The sequence below is a fragment of the Balaenoptera physalus genome, assembly GCF_965194825.1.
Source record: "Balaenoptera physalus genome assembly, chromosome: 16".
NCBI lineage: Eukaryota > Metazoa > Chordata > Mammalia > Artiodactyla > Balaenopteridae > Balaenoptera > Balaenoptera physalus.
The window spans coordinates 34,153,190-34,172,071 of NC_138898.1; the positions used below are offsets into that span (position 1 = coordinate 34,153,190).

Below are 18,882 nucleotides of genomic sequence, written 5' to 3' on the forward strand. Positions count from 1 at the left end.
GATTGACAGTTCTTCCCCTCTAAGAGAGGAAAAACACTATTTGGGGAACTGAAGAATTTTCTTGTCACTTGTCCCAATGCAGTTTTCAAATTATCAAGATGGTGGGAGGTGTTTTTATTATAGAATGATAATAATTATAGCAATACCTGCCCACTTATGCTGAGCCTGCAGTCAGCCTGCACACTCTGGGGGACTAAAAATCTCATGCTAGTTACCTATACTAATCTAAAAATAATGGTAGGAGTGCAATGAAAAGAATCACCATATACAAGATATGTCACAAGCCTGGAAGAAATGACCCTAGAGGAAAGAGCTATTATGAAGTATTCTATTATTATGAGGTATTTCTATTGAAGGGAAAAATCAGGGGTAGAGGAGGAGGTGTAACGTAATGTAAAGGAACAAAATTCTTCTTTGGGCTGGAGGTGAGGGAATTTTTACTTTTAATTTCTTCCTACAGTTGAGGGAAAGGCTCTAAAGCTTGCCTAAAGACCGTTAACATGACTTCCAGAGGTCTGAATACCTGATCCCTGTTTACCACAATACTGACTTCAGAATTGTACCTGGTCTGAGCTCCATTAGCTTGGGAGGGCTGAGTATGACAGATAAGAAGTTTGTTCGGGCCAAACTGTAGGGAGTTATCTACCCTATTAATTATACTGTGCGTTCTGAAACTCTGATCTACGTGCACTGGTTCTCCAGTTAGGCTGTGTTTCAAAGCAAACAGCTGAGGTTCTAGGAGGACTGATGAGATGCTTACTCGGATGTGACCTTTCACAATTATGTTCCGTAAAAGTGAGAATCTGGTTACTAACACTTCCACCTGTCTTAAAGGATGACCTTGTGACTTTGTGTTGACATCCTTCTAGATCCTTTAGATAATAAACCTTGCTTAATTTACCCAAGAAGTGTCTGGTCTTTAGTTCAAGAGGTGATCGCTGACATTAGTCAAAATGGTGGTCACACAGTCTCCAACAGATTAAAAGAGTTTTAAAATTACCATCAGCATGTTATTTACTTTTTAAAAATAATTTATTTTTTACTTTTTAAAGAATATTTATTTATTTATTTTGGCTGCGCCGGGTCTTAGTTGCAGGCACGCGGGATCTTCATTGCGGCATGCAGGCTCATAGTTGCGGCGTGTGGACTTCTTAGTTGCGGCATGCATGCGGGACCTAGTTCCCCACCAGGGATCGAACCCAGGTCCCCTGTATTGGGAGCTGGAGTCTTACCCACTGGACCACCAGGGAAGTCCCATGTTATTTACTTTTATAAATAAGATTAAAACAAAAGACAAAATAAAACAAAAGAGCACAGCTTTCTCTAAATAAATTATGGCCTGAAGGGAGTGGTCTGTTTCTCTAAAAAAACCAAGTATTTGTGCGTTAATAGGGAACAAAGCATACCCTGAGTTCAGTGTTCCTCCATACCTATTTTACTGTCACTTTGAAGCAGTGTTATAGGCACTTGGGAATATACTTTTATAGAAATCAAGAAAATATAACACCCTTTTCAGAATTCTCACTACTTTCCCCAAACCTCACAGTTCAGGTCAAAATTGCTAACACAAAATTGCAACTCCTATGTGTGCAAATTTCTCTCCTTGTTAAATTACAATATGCTTAGGGAAGGGGCCCCATTTTATACTTGTCTTACATCACTTAAAGGCAGCGAACAGGAACTGCTGAAGGCAATGCTGAGCAACACAGATATTAACAATGAATTTAGGAAGGCCGGGAGTATGTTAAAGAGGGCGTTGGTAACAGATCCGTGTTCGTATTCTTAGTGGGCACTTTCTAGCCATGAGACCTTGGTTAAATCATTTTCTTTCAGGAGAAACTTTAAATCTATTAAATAGGTACTTGGGATGCGTCAGGTACATAGGAGATCGGGCTGTGAACAAAGCAGGCAGCATTCCTGTCCAAAAAATATCCTTCAATAGTCCAGAAGAGAGAAAAGAAAGCTGAATAACCGTGGAAGACCCTAGCTGCAAAATGAAAATCATATCCACTTCCAAGCGTTGTACAGATAAAATGAGATACATTAAAGAGATTACATAGTTCAGGGCCCAGCACATAATTAACGCTCACTAAATGGAAGATAACTTGGCAAAGCAACGCAGACTTAAGTTTGGCTTTCACTTCCTTATCACGTAATCTCCTCCTTTTACACAGGTGGGTTCCCCAGGCCTTTCCGCTCAGGGCCTAACAAGCGTCTGCTTATCAGTGAGAGGGAAGATCCCTGGCTTTTGAAAACAAGAAGCCGAGGGCAGCAAGCACTAGGCCGGCTGGAGCCTCGGGGCTGCAGCCCATGGCCCCCAGCAAGCTGTTATCTCTAAGACCCGGGGCTCCAGTTCCCGAGCTCCCATTGACTAGTCTCCCTCAGAAACGCACGCCTTTTCCAGCCCTCTGATGCTGCTATCCAATGCACACCTCTCCACTCCTCTCCGCTTGCCCCGCCCCCCGCCCCGCCTCTCTGACGGATTCGCGCCATTGGTGTATCTCCGGGGCTGTGATGGCCGCGGTGCGCGTGCGCGCTCGCTCGGGGCACTCCCGAGAGAAGGAGCTGGTGGGCCTGGGGTGGAGGAGGCTGGTCGCGCTGTGCCCGGGTGAAAGGGCGGTGGCTGCACCGGGCGGGGCCAAGTTCCAGGGCTGGCGGCCGGGCTGCGGTGGGGCCAGGAGCCGCTGCGAAGCTGCGCGCTGCTTAGGCGACGCTGGGCTGGCCGAGCAGAGTCCGCGCGCGTCCGCGCTGAGCTGCCGGCCCCGGCGGCTGCGCCACTCGGCCGCAGCGACGAAGCGCTGGTGTTTCCAGTATGACGGAGTTAAGGCAGAGGATGGCCCGCGAGCCGGACGCACCGCCCGAGGACAAGGTAGCGGCAGCATCGGGTGGGCGCGGCCGGGGCAGAGGAGTCCCCCGGAGGTCCGTGCGGGGGCGCGCGCAGAGGGGTCGTCTTGCCATCTGACCCTTCTGCGCGGCCGTCGGCGGCCCTGGGCCTGGTCGGCGGGAAGGGTCCTCGGGTGCTGGGCCCCGCGGAGCTCGCGGCAGGGTTCAGCAGGTCGGGGTCCCGGGGACATGGCTCTGGGGTCCAGTTGGGGGTGGTATCTCCGGGGCGCAGAAAGGAGAGCGCGGGGGGTTGCGCACGTCCGCAGCCCTCGCAGGGCTGGTTGCGGGGTCCTACGCCAATCCATCTCCCCGAGGCCTTCCTGGGTGTGAAGACGCCGAGACCCCGGAAAGACTCCTCTTAGCGTGACTTAGCCTCTCTGATCTTCTTTAAAATGTTATCTGGGGGTGGAGGTGTAACAAGACAAGGCCATGTGATTTGCCTGTTAGGAGATTTAAACCCCTTCTCGAAAGTTAAATCTGTTGGCTTTAAGCAGAGAAGTCTCTTAATTCATGCAGTCAGCAGGTGTTGGAAGGTATATTCCCCAAAGATGGGCTTGTTTCCTGCTTCAGATGTGGGCGTTGATGGGGTAGAGGAGGAGGGTAGAACAGAGGCCATCTTGGCAGGGACGTAGCTGGTTGGGGTTGAGGGATGAGGGCAGTAGACTTACTTGGTTGAAGTGAAAGGTTTGTGTAAGGCAGTTGAGGAAGGTGAGGAGTCATTATGTTACTGTGGACGTTGAATGACAGCATAAACTTAGTGGTAGTATTTCGAGCCTGGAGTTAGCAGTGGTCAGGAGCAGTGTTATTTGGTAAATTGATCTGACAGTGATGTGTAGACTGGACTGAGGGAGCATGGACCAGAATGAAACAGACTGGTTGACTCGCGGGTTGCCAACAGGTGACCTGCAGTTGTTTTCTTTGGTCCCTGTGTTGCTTTAAAAACCAGAATATTTCTCCCAACAATCTGAATTTATTGCCTATTTTGGATCATTGGAAGATCTGCCATCACATTCCCACCTGATTAACGTTTGGCTGGAACTGAAGAACAGCTGTTCCCACCAATCCCTGTTGCTCTACACTAGGCCCACAGCACCCATTTATGTAGCTTTCCGTTTTTGGTAACTGGAGGAAAGGAACATTAGGGAGATATCAGGAAGGAAGAAAGCACAAGATTAGGTGTCAGGATGTCAACAGCAGTTATACTGGAAGGAATGTTTTGGATGAAAGATAATGGGATTTTAAACAATTTTGTTGGTTATGATAGTGGATCACCCAAGGAGAACTCTCCATACTGATTTTTACAGTATGTTTTGGAGAAAATTTAGGGCTTGGGTGCAAGTTTAGGAGTCGCTTACAGAGACAAGGTACTTTGAAGTTTCTAATCTTCCCATTAAATACCCTAGCTGGGCCTGGAAGAGCCCTGTTGCCACACTGCATATGCCTGTTGGGGAGTTTACAGATATTTGGAGGCTGTGTAGCCCTGTTTAAGGGTGAGAGATCAGACTTGATGTTAATGGGACTTTGTGGTTTTAGAAGGTGTGAGAAGAGGTAGAAAAAAAGAAGGCATGATACCTAGTGGGTTGTACTTTTGAAAAGCTATTTGTAATAATTAGACTTACTTAGTGGTAAAAACAAGCAAAGCCACATACCCAAAAACCATGAGGTTATGAGGTGAAACAAAGTTTCTACCCTCCCCACCTAACTACTTGGATCCATCTCCCAGACAAAAGTGCCAGTTGATTCTTAAGTACTTTCCCATCCCCTGTTGTAGGTTGGGAGGATATGAGGAACTATCCAGCTAAAGGTACCTTAACTTTTACAACTGCACTTAAGCTGCTTATATGATGACAGAATGCCTGGGGCTTTGAGGTTCACTAAGTGCTTGTTGCTCCACAAACACAGCACCTACTTGCCTTCTGTTAAAAGCCTAATGTAGTCCATTAGCCCAGAACAAGACAGTTGCTCCATTGCTCAACATTTCTGATTACCATGCATGGGATTTCAAACTTCCATGATTCTGGCTTTGCTGATATTCTTGGGTTAAAATTTAAGAAAATTAGAACTAATAAAACAAGGATATCTTTTTAGGGAAATAAATGGTGAAATGGGAACTTTCTTATTTCATAGTAGAAGAATTCAGAAAACAGTATTAGGTCAATTCATTAAAAGAACTGGAACAAATTTGAAAGATTTAAAAAAATGTTTCAGTTGCTTAACTGTTGTGGCAAAGTGTCTTATAAATAGACAGTCGTTTCAAAATAATCTGGGGAATGTGTTTATTATAAAAGTCAGAAGGTATTTTGTTATACTTAGCATCCTAGAATGGAATTGTCAAAGCCAATTGCTAATAAAGGAAACGTTTTCCTCTGGGAACGGTGCTTATAATTTTAAATTCCCAAAGCACAGTATTGTTGCCAAACTAAGAAACTTGGAATTTAAGCTTTGGAAGTGGTCTTCCTCCCACTGATCCATGTTTTTCCAGTGGAGCTTAGGAAAGACAAGAATGAAATGTGGGCCCAAAGATTGGCATCTTAAAATTTATGATTGGGTTGGCATTTCAGGAGACTTTGTTTTGGAGGTTAGAATGAAGGTTCTGGGGTTTTCTGCTGTACTTAGATGCTGGAGTGCTATTTAAACTAGAGCTTTACTCATTTCAAGGCTTCTTTTCTAGGTCAATGAAACCAGTATAGAGAGGAAATAGAGACATCATTTAGAAAGGTGAGTTTAAATTTTAACTGAAGACTGATGGTTTTAAGAGCAGGGATTTAAGAGTCAGCTAGATCTGTCTTGAGCCTGGACTCTGCCACTTACCAGCTGTGTAACTTTGAGCAAATCACTTGTATGAAAGCCTCAGCTTGTCCATCTCTAAAACGAGGGTGATAAAAAGTAGCATATGCTTCAGAGGATATTCATGTGGATTAAATGAGTATGCATGTTACATATGTAGAACAGGAATTGTCGCATTGTGATAATGTGTTAGCTATTGTTGTTTCTGGTTGAAATATAGTTTTGTTTTTTTTTTTAAACAAACTAACAGGGAAGAGCCAGTTTTTTGTTTGTTTTTTTTTAAATTTATTAATTAATTTATTTATTTTTGGCTGTGTTGGGTCTTCGTTTCTGTGCAAGGGCTTTCTCTGGTTGCGGCAAGTGGGGGCCACTCTTCATCGCGGTGCGCGGGCCTCTCACTGTCGTGGCCTCTCTTGTTGCAGAGCACAGGCTCCAGACGCGCAGGCTCAGTAGTTGTGGCTCATGGGCCCAGTTGCTTCGCGGCATGTGGGATCTTCCTGGACCAGGCCTCGAACCTGTGTCCCCTGCATTGGCAGGCAGATTCTCAACCACTGCGTCACCAGGGAAGCCCTGAAATATAGTTTTATAGGAAAAAACCCTGTAATATTCACCTTCTACTCTTGGAAGATTATTAAATCTTCAAGTTATAAGTGTTTAGAGTAGTCTTTTCCTATTTATCGCCTTTTAAAGAAAGTTTTATAGACAAAGCTTGGCCTTCTATGACCCGTCTTTTCAGTTCATTTTCTTACTGAATTTTTCAGTGCTCAATCACAGTCAGACTTTAGCTGTAGAAGGAACATTGCTGCATGCAATTATCTTCCCTTCATAGCATATTTTAGAACAGTGATGAATAATTAAACGTGGTTTTCTGATAGACTTTAAGAGTGAACTACTGAAATAATAAAATCTTATTTTCAGAGCTATGACTACTTCAGATGTAGGAGAAATGCTTTATGCTTTAAAGCTTTTTTTACACTGAGAAATAATTTGGGTATTGAAAAATCAGTAAACCTTGACTATGGCTCCCAGACTTAAATAGGAAGAGAAGAGGAAAGATTGATTTGTCCTATAACCCAGTATTTTAAGTTGCTTATTTATGTTGATCAAACAGTATAATTTTATTTTAAAAACTCATTTCCAATTTATGACTACTTAAAATTAGTTTTTTCAAAAAGCTAATTTTGTTGAAAATGTTTTATGTTTGCGTAAATTTATGATATTTCATTAGCATTTAACATTTTTAAAAAATATTAAATTGCTTTCATCAGATGTTAGAACTAGAAGGGATTTTAGGGGTTGCAGAGGATGTCCGAAGCCCAGAGTGTTTGTTACTTGCTCAAGGTCACACAGCTCTTTAGATGCAGAGTGGTTAACAGTATGAAGGTCTTCTGATTCCTTTTTACTCATTATGTTGCATAATGTTGCCTTGTAGGATACAAACTTAATTTACAGACTTTAAACGCTTCTGCATTGATTGACTTTGATTAAAAAAAAAAGAAGCCCAAATATCACTTATCTTTCTTATGTGGCTACAAAATCAGAAAAATAGCAAAATCTTTCAAAATGTCAAATATATATATATATATACACACACGTGTGTGTGAGTGTGCATATATATATATATATATATATATATATATATGTGAATGTTGACAATCTGAGAAAACTTTTTTTTGGTAGAAAAAGTTGACTAGGTCTGGTTTTCCTGGTCATTGGAAAGAAAACTGGTGATTTATACATTTTAAGTCCATCCATGGGGCAGCCACTCAGGTATCCTTGAAAGAAACTCCCAGCAAGGTGTCGGTTCCTCACTCTGAGATGCATGTGAGGCTGCTCGGAATAAATGCTTTCTGGTTGATGGCTCTAAGTATTAGAACTGTTTGTTCTAGCGATGATCAGTCATTCAGTATTTAACACATTTTCTCTTTAGAACATTCACTGAATCCAAGGTCTGCTGTATACAGTCTCAGTAGCTCTGAGGGAGGGCTGGTGTCTGCGCTCATGAGGAAAGGGTCCAGGATTTTATATCAATTTTGACTCCAAATAATCCATTCTTTCTCCACTGATTTAAAGAAATCATATAATTTTGAATGCATCTGGGAAACTTTTGAAATGACTCTCCTAATTTCACAGTGCAAATAATCACCCTTTAAACTGTTTGAAAAAATTGTGCATCACTATTTCTGATTTGTGCACTCTGCTGTCTTTCCTGGGATCCACACAGGTGAAGAGTATTGACTTCGTTAGTTTTGCAGAGAGCTTGCTGAGTAACTCCTGCACACAGCTTCTTAACCTGCTCCCTGTGCTGTGACAGCCTCCCCAGCCTTCCTGACTGGTGCTGGAGGCTGCTGGGGGTGACAGAGCACAGCCTTTCACTTACAGACTGCCTCTGGTTTGGAAAAGAGACTCTTGACTGTTAATTTTGCCAAGCTCTCCTTGGAAGAATACTGATTTGTTCCTGGGGTTGGGCTAAGTTCCTGCCTTCCAGGCCTTGCCACGCAGTGGTTGCTTGGTTGCGGCAGTGGTGTGGCGCCAACCAGGGCCGGCCTGGTCCCCATTAGGCAGCTCGCCCTGCCAGTCCATGATCTTTGTTCTTGGGCTGTTTGCCTCATCAGTGGGGATGGCATAGGGCCCACTCAGTTGAGTGACCTTTTAAAGAAAGTTAAACTTCATGTTATTTTGACTAGACAGTGCGTGCGTGGTTCAGAATTTGAAAGGTGCAGAGTGTACACTGTGAACGCCTCCTTGCTGCCTGCCTGGTTCTCCTCCCCAGCAGCAGCACACCCCTGCCAGGGTGCTCATGAGCACCTGCTGCTGGTGCGAAAGGACCTGAACTGTCCTTTGGATTTGTTGCCCTTTGGCAGCAGCTCTTTTATATTAGAGTCACCACAGGTCCAGCCTGGGGCTGCTCTGTGAAGACTTTGCTGCGTTTTTGAAAGAGCCCTTGAGACCTGGGATTTACTGGCAACATTCTCTGCTCTTGGGTGAGATGTTGAGAGGATATCTGTCACTGACCTGGATCCCTCAGTGGACGACTCTCAGAGCCTTGTCCCCACAGTCTGTGTCCTGCTAGTCCTGTGGTTTCGGTGATCTGCAGGAAATTCCTAGGTATACGTCCCTCAGTCAACACAAACTTAGTTTGTCTCAAACTTGACTTTTCTTGTTTTAGACGTTGACCTTCCTCCTCCCGTGTGCTCTGCTCCAGCTTGAAGTCCATTAGTCCCTGTGTCTCTGCTCCCTCATCCAGTCCAGGTCACAGGTTCTCATCAGATAACACCTGGATTCCTTATCTATTGCTCTGGCTTATTTCAGATAGTTCAGGACTTGACGCCTGAACTGTTGTAAATCCTTCTAATTGAGCTCCCTCCCTTCAGGATTTGTTCTCAGCCCCTTCTCGTCCACCTGACCTTTCTTTGTACAGTTCTGAAACTACCCTATGAGTTACAGAAGGGAAAAAAATTTTTATGGCCCCTGTTTCAGATCTCTTAAATTTGGTCCTTTATGGCCTTGTTTCTTAACCAGCCCCTTTTCCTGCTTGGAGCCTCTCTGACATGGATCTTGGCTCTTGCTATTTCCAACCCTAGGAAATGTGCTCATTTTCTGTCACCCCTCTTTCCACCTCTACTATTTAAGTCCTATTTTCTCAAAATCCATTTTAGATCTTCCCCATTTCAGTACTTCATCAGGCATGTATGTATTGTAGAAATCACAGGAATGTGTGCAGATGAGAATGAAATCCACCTACAATCCCAGGATTCAGAGAAACAACCATTGTTCAAATGCATATCCCTCCTGTGCATATTGCTACGTGGCTGTAATGCTACCATGCATGGTCTGATAGCTTGCCTTTTTTTTTTTTTTTAATTGAAATACAGTTGATTTACAGTGTTCTGTTAGTTTCAGGTATACAGCAAAGTGATTCATATATCTATACTTTTTTTTTAAATTAATTTATTTTTATTTATTATTTGGCTGCGTTGGGTCTTTGTTGCTGCATGCGGGCTTTCTCGAGTTGTGACGAGCAGGGGCTACTCTTTGTTGCAGTGCGTGGGCTTCCAATTGCGGTGGCTTCTCTTTTTGTGGAGCACGGGCTGTAGGTACATGGGCTTCAGTAGCTGTAGCGCACGGGCTCAGTAGTTGTGGCTTGTGGGCTCTAGAGCGCAGGCTCAGTAGTTGTGGCACACGGGCTTAGTTGCTCCGCGGCATGTGGAATCTTCCCGGACCAGGGCTCGAACCCTTGTCCCCTGCATTGGCAGGCAGATTCTTAACCACTGCGCCACCAGGGAAGTCCCTATGTATTGTTTTTTACATTCTTTTCCATTATAGGTTATTAGAAAATATGAAATAGAGTTCCCTGTGCTATACAGTAGGTCCTTGTTGTTTATTTTATATATGGTATTGTGTATCTGTTAATCCCAAACTCCTAATTTATCCCTCCTCTCCTCCCTTCCCCTTTGGTAACCATAAGTTTGTTTTCTGTGTCTGTGAGTCAGTTTCTGCTTTGTAAATAAGTTCATTTATATTATTTATATTATTTTTTTAGATTCCACATATAAGTGATATCATACGATATTTGTCTTTCTTTTTCTGACTTATTTCACTTAGTATGATAATCTCTCGGTCCATCCATGTTGTTGAAAATGGCATTACTTCATTCTTTTTTACGGCTGATTAATATTCCATTGTATATACATACCACATCTTCTTTATCCATTCATCTGTCAACGGACATTTAGGTTGCTTCCACATTTGGGCTATTGTAAATAGTGCTGCAGTGAACATTGGGGTGCATGTATCTTTTCGAGTTAGAGTTTTTGTCTTTTCCAGATATATGCCCAGGAGTGGGATTGCTGGATAATATGGTAACTCTGTTTTTAGTTTTTTAAGGAACCTCTATACTGTTTTCCATAGTGGCTGCACCAGTTTACATTCCCACCAACAGTGTAGGAGGGTTCCCTTTTCTCCATACCCTCTCCAGCATTTATTATTTTTAGACTTTTTGATGATGGCCATTCTGACTGGTGTGAGGTGACACCTCATTGTAGTTTAGATTTGCGTTTCTCTAATAATTAGTGATGTTGAGCATCTTTTCATGTGCCTGTTGTGTTCTTTGGAGAGATGTCTACTTAGGTCTTCTGCCCATTTTTTGATTGGGCTCTTTTTTTGATATTGAGCTGTATGAGCTGTTTGTATATTTTGGAAATTAAGCCCTTGTCATTGCATCATTTGCAAATATTTGCAAATATTTTCTCTCATTCTGTAGGTTGTCTTTTCATTTTGTTTATGGTTTCCTTTGCTGTGCAAAAGCTTATACCTTTGACTAGGTTCCATTTGTTTATTTTTGCTTTTATTTCTTGCCTTGAGAGACTGATCGAAGAAAGCATTGCTGGGATTTATGTCAGAGAATTTTTGCCTTTGGTCTCTATCAAATTACCCATGACATCTTTTTTTTGAATTTTTGAATTTTATTTTATTTATTTTTTATACAGCAGGTTCTTATTAGTTATCTGTTTTATACATATTAGTGTATACATGTCAATCAAAGTCATCACACCACCACCACCCACCCCCCCGGCACTTTCCCCCCTTGGTGTCCATACGTTTGTTCTCTACATCTGTGTCTCTATTTCTGCCCTGCAAACCGGTTCATCTGTACCATTTTTCTAGGTTCCACGTATATGCATTAATATACGATATTTGTTTTTCTCTTTCTGACTTACTTTGTATGACAGTCTCTAGATCCATCCACGTCTCTACAAATGACCCAGTTTTGTTCCTTTTTATGGCTGAGTAATATTCCATTGTATATACGTACCACATCTTCTTTATCCATTCGTCTGTTGATGGCATTGCTTCCATGACCTGGCTATAGTAAATACTGCTGCAGTGAACATTGGGGTACATGTGTCTTTTTGAATTATGGTTTTCTCTGGGTATATGCCCAGTATTGGGATTGCTGAGTCATATGGTAATTCTATTTTTAGTTTTTTAAGGAACCTCCATACTGTTCTCCATAGTGACTGTATCAATTTACATTCCCACCAACAGTGCAGGAGGATTCCCTTTTCTCTACACCCTCTCCAGCATTTGTTGTTTGTAGATTTTCTGATGATGCCCATTCTAATTGCTGTAAAGTGATACCTCATTGTAGTTTTGATTTGCATTTCTCTAATAATTAGTGATGTTGAGCACCTTTTCATGTGCTTCTTGGCCATTTGTATGTCTTCTTTGGAGAAATGTCTATTTAGGTCTTCTGCCCATTTTTTGATTGGGTTGTTTATTTAATATTGAGCTGTATGAGCTGTTTATATATTTCGGAGATTAATCCTTTGTCCGTTGGTTCATTTGCAAATATTTTCTCCCATTCTGAGGGTTGTATTTTCATCTTGTTTGTAGTTTCCTTTGCTTTGCCAAAGCTTTTCAGTTTCATTAGGTACCATTTGTTTATTTTCGTTTTTATTTCCATTACTCTACGAAGTGGATCAAAAAAGATCTTGCTGTAATTTATGTCAAAGAGTGTTCTTCCTATGTTTTCCTCCAAGAGTTTTATAGTGTCCAGTCTTACATTTAGGTCTTTAAACCATTTTGAGTTTATTTTTGTGTATGGTGTTAGGGAGTGTTCTAATTTCATTCTTTTACATGTAGTTGTCCAGTTTTCCCAGCACCACTTATTGAAGAGACTGTCTTTTCTCCATTGTATATCCTTGCCTCCTTTGTCATAGATTAGTTGACCATAGGTGCCTGGGTTTATCTCTGGGTTTTCTATCCTGTTCCATTGATCCATATTTCTGTTTTTGTGCCAGTACCATATTGTCTTGATTACTGTAGCTTTGTAGTATAGTTTGAAGTCAGGGAGTCTGATTCCTCCAACTCCATATTTTTTTCCTCAAGACCGCTTTGGCTATTTGGGGTCTTTTGTGTCTCCATACAACTTTTAAGATTTTTTGTTCTAGTTCTGTGAAAAATGCCAGTGGTAGTTTGATAGGGATTGCATTGAATCTGTAGGTTGCTTTGGGTAGTATAGTCATTTTCACCATATTGATTCTTCCAATCCAAGAACATGGTATATCTCTCCATCGGTTTGTGTCATCTTTGATTTCTTTCATCAGTGTCTTACAGTTTTCTGAGAACTGGTCTTTTAACTCCTTAGGTAGGTTTTTTCCTAGGTATTTTATTCTTTTGGTTGAAATGGTGACTGGGATTGTTTCCTTAATTTCTCTTTCTGATCTTTCATTGTTAGTGTATAGGAATGCAAGAGATTTCTGTGCATTAATTTTGTATCCTGCAACTTTACCAGATTCATTGATTAGCTCTAGTAGTCTTCTGGTAGCATCTTTAGGATTCTCTATGTATAGTATCATGTCATCTGCAAACAGTGACAGTTTTACTTTTTCTTTTCCAATTTGTATTCCTTTTTTTTCTTTTTCTTCTCTGATTGCCATGGCTATGACTTCCAAAATTATGTTGAATAATAGTAGTGAGGGTGGACATCCTTGTCTTGTTCCTGATCTTAGAGGAAATGCTTTCAGTTTTTCACCATTGAGAATGATGTTTGCTGTGGGTTTGTCATATATGGCCTATGTTGAGGTAGGTTCCCTCTATGCCCACTTTCTGGAGAGTTTTTTGTCATAAATGGGTGTTGAATTTTGTCAAAAGCTTTTTCTGCATGTATTGAGATGACCATGTCGTTTTTATTCAATTTGTTAATATGGTGTATCACATTGATTGATTTGCGTATATTGAAGAATCCTTGCATCCCTGGGATAAATCCCACTTGATCATGATGTATGATCCTTTTAATGTGTTGTTGGATTCTGTTTGCTAGTATTTTGTTGAGGATTTTTGCATCTGTATTCATCAGTGATATTGGTCTGTAATTTCCTTTTTCTGTAGTATATTTGTCTGGTTTTGGTATCAGGGTGATAGTGGCCTCATAGAATGAGTTTGGGAGTGTTCTTTCCTCTGCAATTTTTTGGAAGAGTTTGAGAAGGATGGGTGTTAACTCTTCTCTGAATGTGTGATAGAATTCACCTGTGAAGCCATCTGGTCCTGGCCTTTTGTTTGTTGGAAGATTTTTAATCACAGTTTCAATTTCATTACTTGTGATTGGTCTGTTCACATTTTCTGTTTCTTCCTGGTTGAGTCTTGGCAGGTTATACCTTTCTAAGAATTTGTCCATTTCTTCCAGGTTGTCCATTTTATTGGCATAGAGTTGCTTGTAGTAGTCTCTTAGGATGCTTTGTATTTCTGCGGTGTCTGTTGTAACTTCTCCTTTTTCATTTCTAATTTTATTGATTTGAGTCCTCTCCCTCTTTTTCTTGATGAGTCTGGCTAAAGGTTTATCAATTTTGTTTATCTACTCAAAGAACCAACTTTTAGTTTTATTGATCTTTGCTATTGTTTTCTTTGTTTCTATTTCATTTATTTCTGCTCTGATCTTTACGATTTCTTTCCTTCTGCTAACTTTGGGTTTTGTTTGTTCTTCTTTCTCTAGTTTCTTTAGGTGTAAGGTTAGATTGTTTACTTGAGATTTTTCTTGTTTCTTTAGGTAGGCTTGTATAGCTATAAACTTCCCTCTTAGAACCGCTTTTGCTGCATCCCATAGGTTTTGGGTCGTCGTGTTTTCATTGTCATTTGTCTCTAGGTATTTTTTGATTTGCTCTTTGATTTCTTCGGTGATTTCTTGGTTATTTAGTAACGTATTGTTTAGCCTCCATGTGTTTGTGTTTTTTACGTTGTTTTCCCTGTCATTGGTTTCTAATCTCATAGTGTTGTGGTCGGAAAAGATGCTTGATATGATTTCAATTTTCTTAAATGTACCGAGGCTTGATTTGTGACCCTAGATGTGATCTATCCTGGAGAATGTTCTGTGTGCACTTGAGAAGAAAGTGTAATCTGCTGTTTTTGGATGGAATGTCCTATAAATATCAAATTTATCTAGTCTATTGTGTAATTAATTTTATTTATTTTTATTTTATTTTATTTATTTATTTTTGGCTGCATTGGGTCTTTGTTGCTGCGTGCGAGCTTTCTCTAGTTGTGGCGAGGGGGGCTACTCTTCGTTGTGGTGCGTGGGCTTCTCATTGAGGTGGCTTCTCTTGTTGCAGAGCATGGGCTCTAAGCGTGCGGGCTTCAGTAGTTGTGGCACGTGGCTCAGTAGTTGTGGCTCTCAGGCTCTAGAGCACAGGCTCAGTATTTGTGGCACACGGGCTTAGTTTCTCCGTGGCATGTGGGATCTTCCTGGATCAGGCCTTGAACCCGTGTTGCCTGCATTGGTAGGTGGATTCTTAACCACTGCACCACCAGGGAAGCCATATTGTGTGATTTAAAGCTTGTGTTTTCTTATTATTTTTCTGTCTGTATGACCTGTCCATTGGTGTAAGTGAGGTGTTAAAGTCCCCCACTATTACTGTGTTACTGTTGATTTCCTCTTTTATAGCTGTTAGCAGTTGCCTTATTTATTGACGTGCTCCTATGTTGGGTGCATATATATTCATAATTGTTATATCTTCTTTTTGGATTGATACCTTGATCATTATGTAGTGTGTTTCCTTGTCTCTTGTAACATTCTTTATTTTAAAGTCTATTTTATCTCATATGAGTATTGCTACTCTAGCTTCCTTTTGATTTCCATTTGCATGGAATATCTTTTTCCATTCCCTCACTTTCAGTCTGTATGTGTCCCTAGGTCTGAAGTGGGTCTCTTGTAGACAACATATATATGGGTCTTGCTTTTGTATCCATTCAACAATCCTGTGTCTTTTGGTTGGAGCATTTAATCCATTCACGTTTAAAGTAATTATCAATATGTATTTTCCTATGACCATTTTCTTAATTGTTTTGGGTTTGTTTTTGTAGGTCCTTTTCTTCTGTTGTGTTTCCCACTTAGAGAAGTTCCTTTAGCATTTGTTGTGGAGCTGGTTTGGTGGTGCTGAATTCTCTTAGCTTTTGCTTCTCTGTAAAGCTTTTTTTTTTTTTTTTAAACTTTTGGGTTTATTTATTTATTTATGGCTGTGTTGGGTTTTCGCTTCTGTGCGAGGACTTTCTCCAGTTGCGGCAAGTGGGGGCCATTCTTCATCGCGGTGCGCGGGCCTCTCATCGCGGCCTCTCTTGTTGCGGAGCACAGGCTCCAGACGCGCAGGCTCAGTAGTTGTGGCTCACGGGCCTAGTCGCTCCGCGGCATGTGGGATCTTCCCAGACCAGGGCTCGAACCCGTGTCCCCTGCATTGGCAGGCAGATTCTCAACCACTGCACCACCAGGGAAGCCCTCTGTAAAGCCTTTGATTTCTCTGTCGAAGCTGAATGAGATCCTTGCCGGGTAGAGTAATCTTGGTTGTAGGTTCTTCCCTTTCATCACTTTAAGTATATCATGCCACTCCCTTCTGGCTTGTAGAGTTTCTGCTGAGAAATCAGCTATTAACTTTATGGGAGTTCCCTTGTATGTTATTTGTCGTTTTTCCCTTGCTGCTTTTAATAATTTTTCTGTGTCTTTAATTTTTGCCAATTTGATTACTTTGTGTCTTGGCGTGTTTCTCCTTGGGTTTATCCTGTATGGGACTTGCTGCACTTCCTGGACTTGAGTGGCTGTTTCCTCTCCCATGTTAGGGAAGTTTTCAACTATAATCTCTACAAATATTTTCTCTGGTCCTTTCTCTCTCTCTTGTCCTCCTGGGACCCCTATAATGCGAATGTTGTTGCGTTTAATGTTGTCCCAGAGGTCTCTTAGGCTGTCTTCATTTCTTTTCATTGTTTTTTCTTTATTCTGTTCTGCAGCAGTGAATTCCACCATCCTGTCTTCCAGGTCACTTATCCGTTCTTCTGCCTCAGTTATTCTGCTATTGATTCCTTCTAGTGTAGTTTTCATTTCAGTTACTGTATTGTTCATCTCTGTTTGTTTGTTCTTTCATTATTCTAGGTCTTTGGTAAACATTTCTTGCATCTTCTCGATCTTTGCCTCCATTCTTATTCCGAGGTCCTGTATCATCTTCACTATCATTATTCTGAATTCTTTTTCTGGAAGGTTGCCTATCTCCACTTCATTTAGTTATTTTTCAGGGGTTTTATCTTGTTCCTTCATCTGGTGCATAGCCCTCTGCCTTTTCATCTTGTCTATCTTTCTGTGAATGTGGTTTTTGTTTCACAGTCTGTAAGATTGTAGTTCTTCTTGCTTCTGCTGTCTCTGTGTTTTTTTCTTTAATTCTTCTAGTTCTTTGTTAAACATTTCTTGCATCTTCTCAGTCTTTGCCTCCATTCTTTTTCCAAGGTCCTGGATCATCTTCACTGTCATTATTCCGAATTCTTTTTCTGGAAGGTTGCCTATCCCCGCTTCATTTAGTTGTTTTTCTGGGGGTTTATCTTATTCCTTCTTCTGGTACAAAGTTCTCTGCATTTTCATTGTGTCTGTGTTTCTGTGAATATGGTTTTCCTTCCACAGGCTGCAGAATTGTAGTTCTTCTTGCTTCTGTTGTCTGCCCTCTGGTGGATGAGGCTAACTAAGAGGCTTGTGCAGGCTTCCTGATGGGAGGGACTGGTGGTGAGTAGAGCTGGGTGTTGCTCTGGTGGGCAGAGCTCAGTAAAACTTTAATCTGCTTGTCTGCTGATGGTTGTTTGGCCTGAGGTGATCCAACACTGGAGCCTACCTGGCTTTTTGGTGGGGCTACTGGGAGGGCTCACATGAAGGAGTACTTCGCAGAACTTCTGCTTCCACTGTCCTTGTCCCCATGGTGAGTCACAGCCACCCCCTGCCTCTGCAGGAGACCCTCCAATACTAGCAGGCAGGTCTGGTTCTGTCTTCTATGGGGTCACTGCTCCTTCCCCTGGGTCCCAATGCACACACTACTTTGTGTGTGCCCTTCAAGAGTGGAGTCTCTGTTTACCCCAATCCTGTTGAAGTCCTGCAGTCAAATCCCACTAGCTTTCAAAGTCTGATTCTCTAGGAATTCCTCCTCCTGTTGCCGGACCCCCAGGTTGGGTAGCCTGATGTGGGGCTCAGAACCTTCACTCCAGTGGGTGGACTTCTGTGGTATAAGTATTCTCCAGTTTGTGAGTCACCCACCCAGCAGTTATAGGATTTGATTTTATTGTGATTGCACCCCTCCTACCATCTCATTGTGGCTTCTCCTTTGTCTTTGGATGTGGGGTATCTTTTTTGGTGAGTTCCAGTGTCTTCTTGTCATTGATTGTTCAGCAGTTAGTTGTGATTCCGATGCTCTCTCAAGAGGGAGTGATCCCATGACGTTTTCATGGAACTAGAAGAGAATAATCCTAAAATTTGTATGGAACCGTAAAGGACCCAGAATTGCCAAAGCAATCCTGGAGAAAAAGAACAAAGTTGGAGGCATAAGCCTCCCAGACTTCAGACAATACTACAAAGCTACCGTAACCAAAACAGTGTGATATTTGCACAAAATCATATATAGATCAGTGGAACAGAATAGAGAGCCCACAAATAAACCCACGCACCTACAGTCAATTAATCTTCAACAAAAGAGGCAAGAATATACAATGGAGAAAAGACAGTCTCTTCAAGTAGTGTTGGGAAACCTGGACAGCTACATGTAAATCAGTGAAGTTAGAACACTCCCTCACACCATACACACGAATAAACTCAAAATGGCTTAAAGACTTACATATAGGGACTTCCCTGGTTGCGCAGTGGTTAGGAATCTGCCTGCCAGTGCAGGGGATGTGGGTTCGAGCCCTGGTCCGGGAAGATCCCACATGCTGTGGAGCACCTAAGCCCGTGAGCCACAACTACTGAGCCTGCATGCCGCAACTACTGACGCCCATGTGCCTAGAACCCATGCTTCACAACAAGAGAAGCCATCACAATGAGAAGCCCACGCACCGCAACGAAGAGTAGCCCCCACTTGCCGCAACTAGAGAAAGTCTGTGCACAGCAACGAAGACCCAACGCAGTCAAAAAATAAATAAATAAAAAATTAAAAAAAAAATCTGTTGGGGGAAAAAAAAATGACTTAAATATAAGATATGACATCATAGAGCTCCTAGATGATAGCTTGCCTTTTTATGCTGTCAGGAACTTTTTCCCACATCCTTAAGGTTCATAAAGGTTCTTTTCAAACAGTATTTCAAATTTTTATTTTTAATTTTGAAAGGCATAGGTGAAAATAAAAGATTATCGTTGTAAAAGCACGAAAAAGAAATCACCGTAATCCTGCTACTCAGAGATAACCACTGTTAATATTTGTT

At 41.7% G+C, this 18,882-nt stretch overlaps 1 protein-coding gene across 3 annotated transcripts in view; it reads left to right on the forward strand.

Moving 5' to 3' along the window:
* The first annotated feature begins 2,495 nt into the window (after window positions 1-2,495).
* CDS2 (CDP-diacylglycerol synthase 2) overlaps window positions 2,496-18,882 on the forward strand; it is a 60,754-nt gene continuing 44,367 nt past the window's right edge. The window contains exon 1 of one of the 3 annotated variants that reach the window (XM_082431435.1): window positions 2,496-2,869. Coding sequence is in view for 1 of the 3 variants with exons in the window: in XM_082431434.1 (XP_082287560.1) it covers window positions 2,813-2,869 (57 nt within the window). In the remaining 2 variants the exon portion in view is untranslated. The remainder of the gene's footprint in view (window positions 2,870-18,882) is intronic. The other 2 variants (XM_082431433.1, XM_082431434.1) reach the window with 2 other exon arrangements.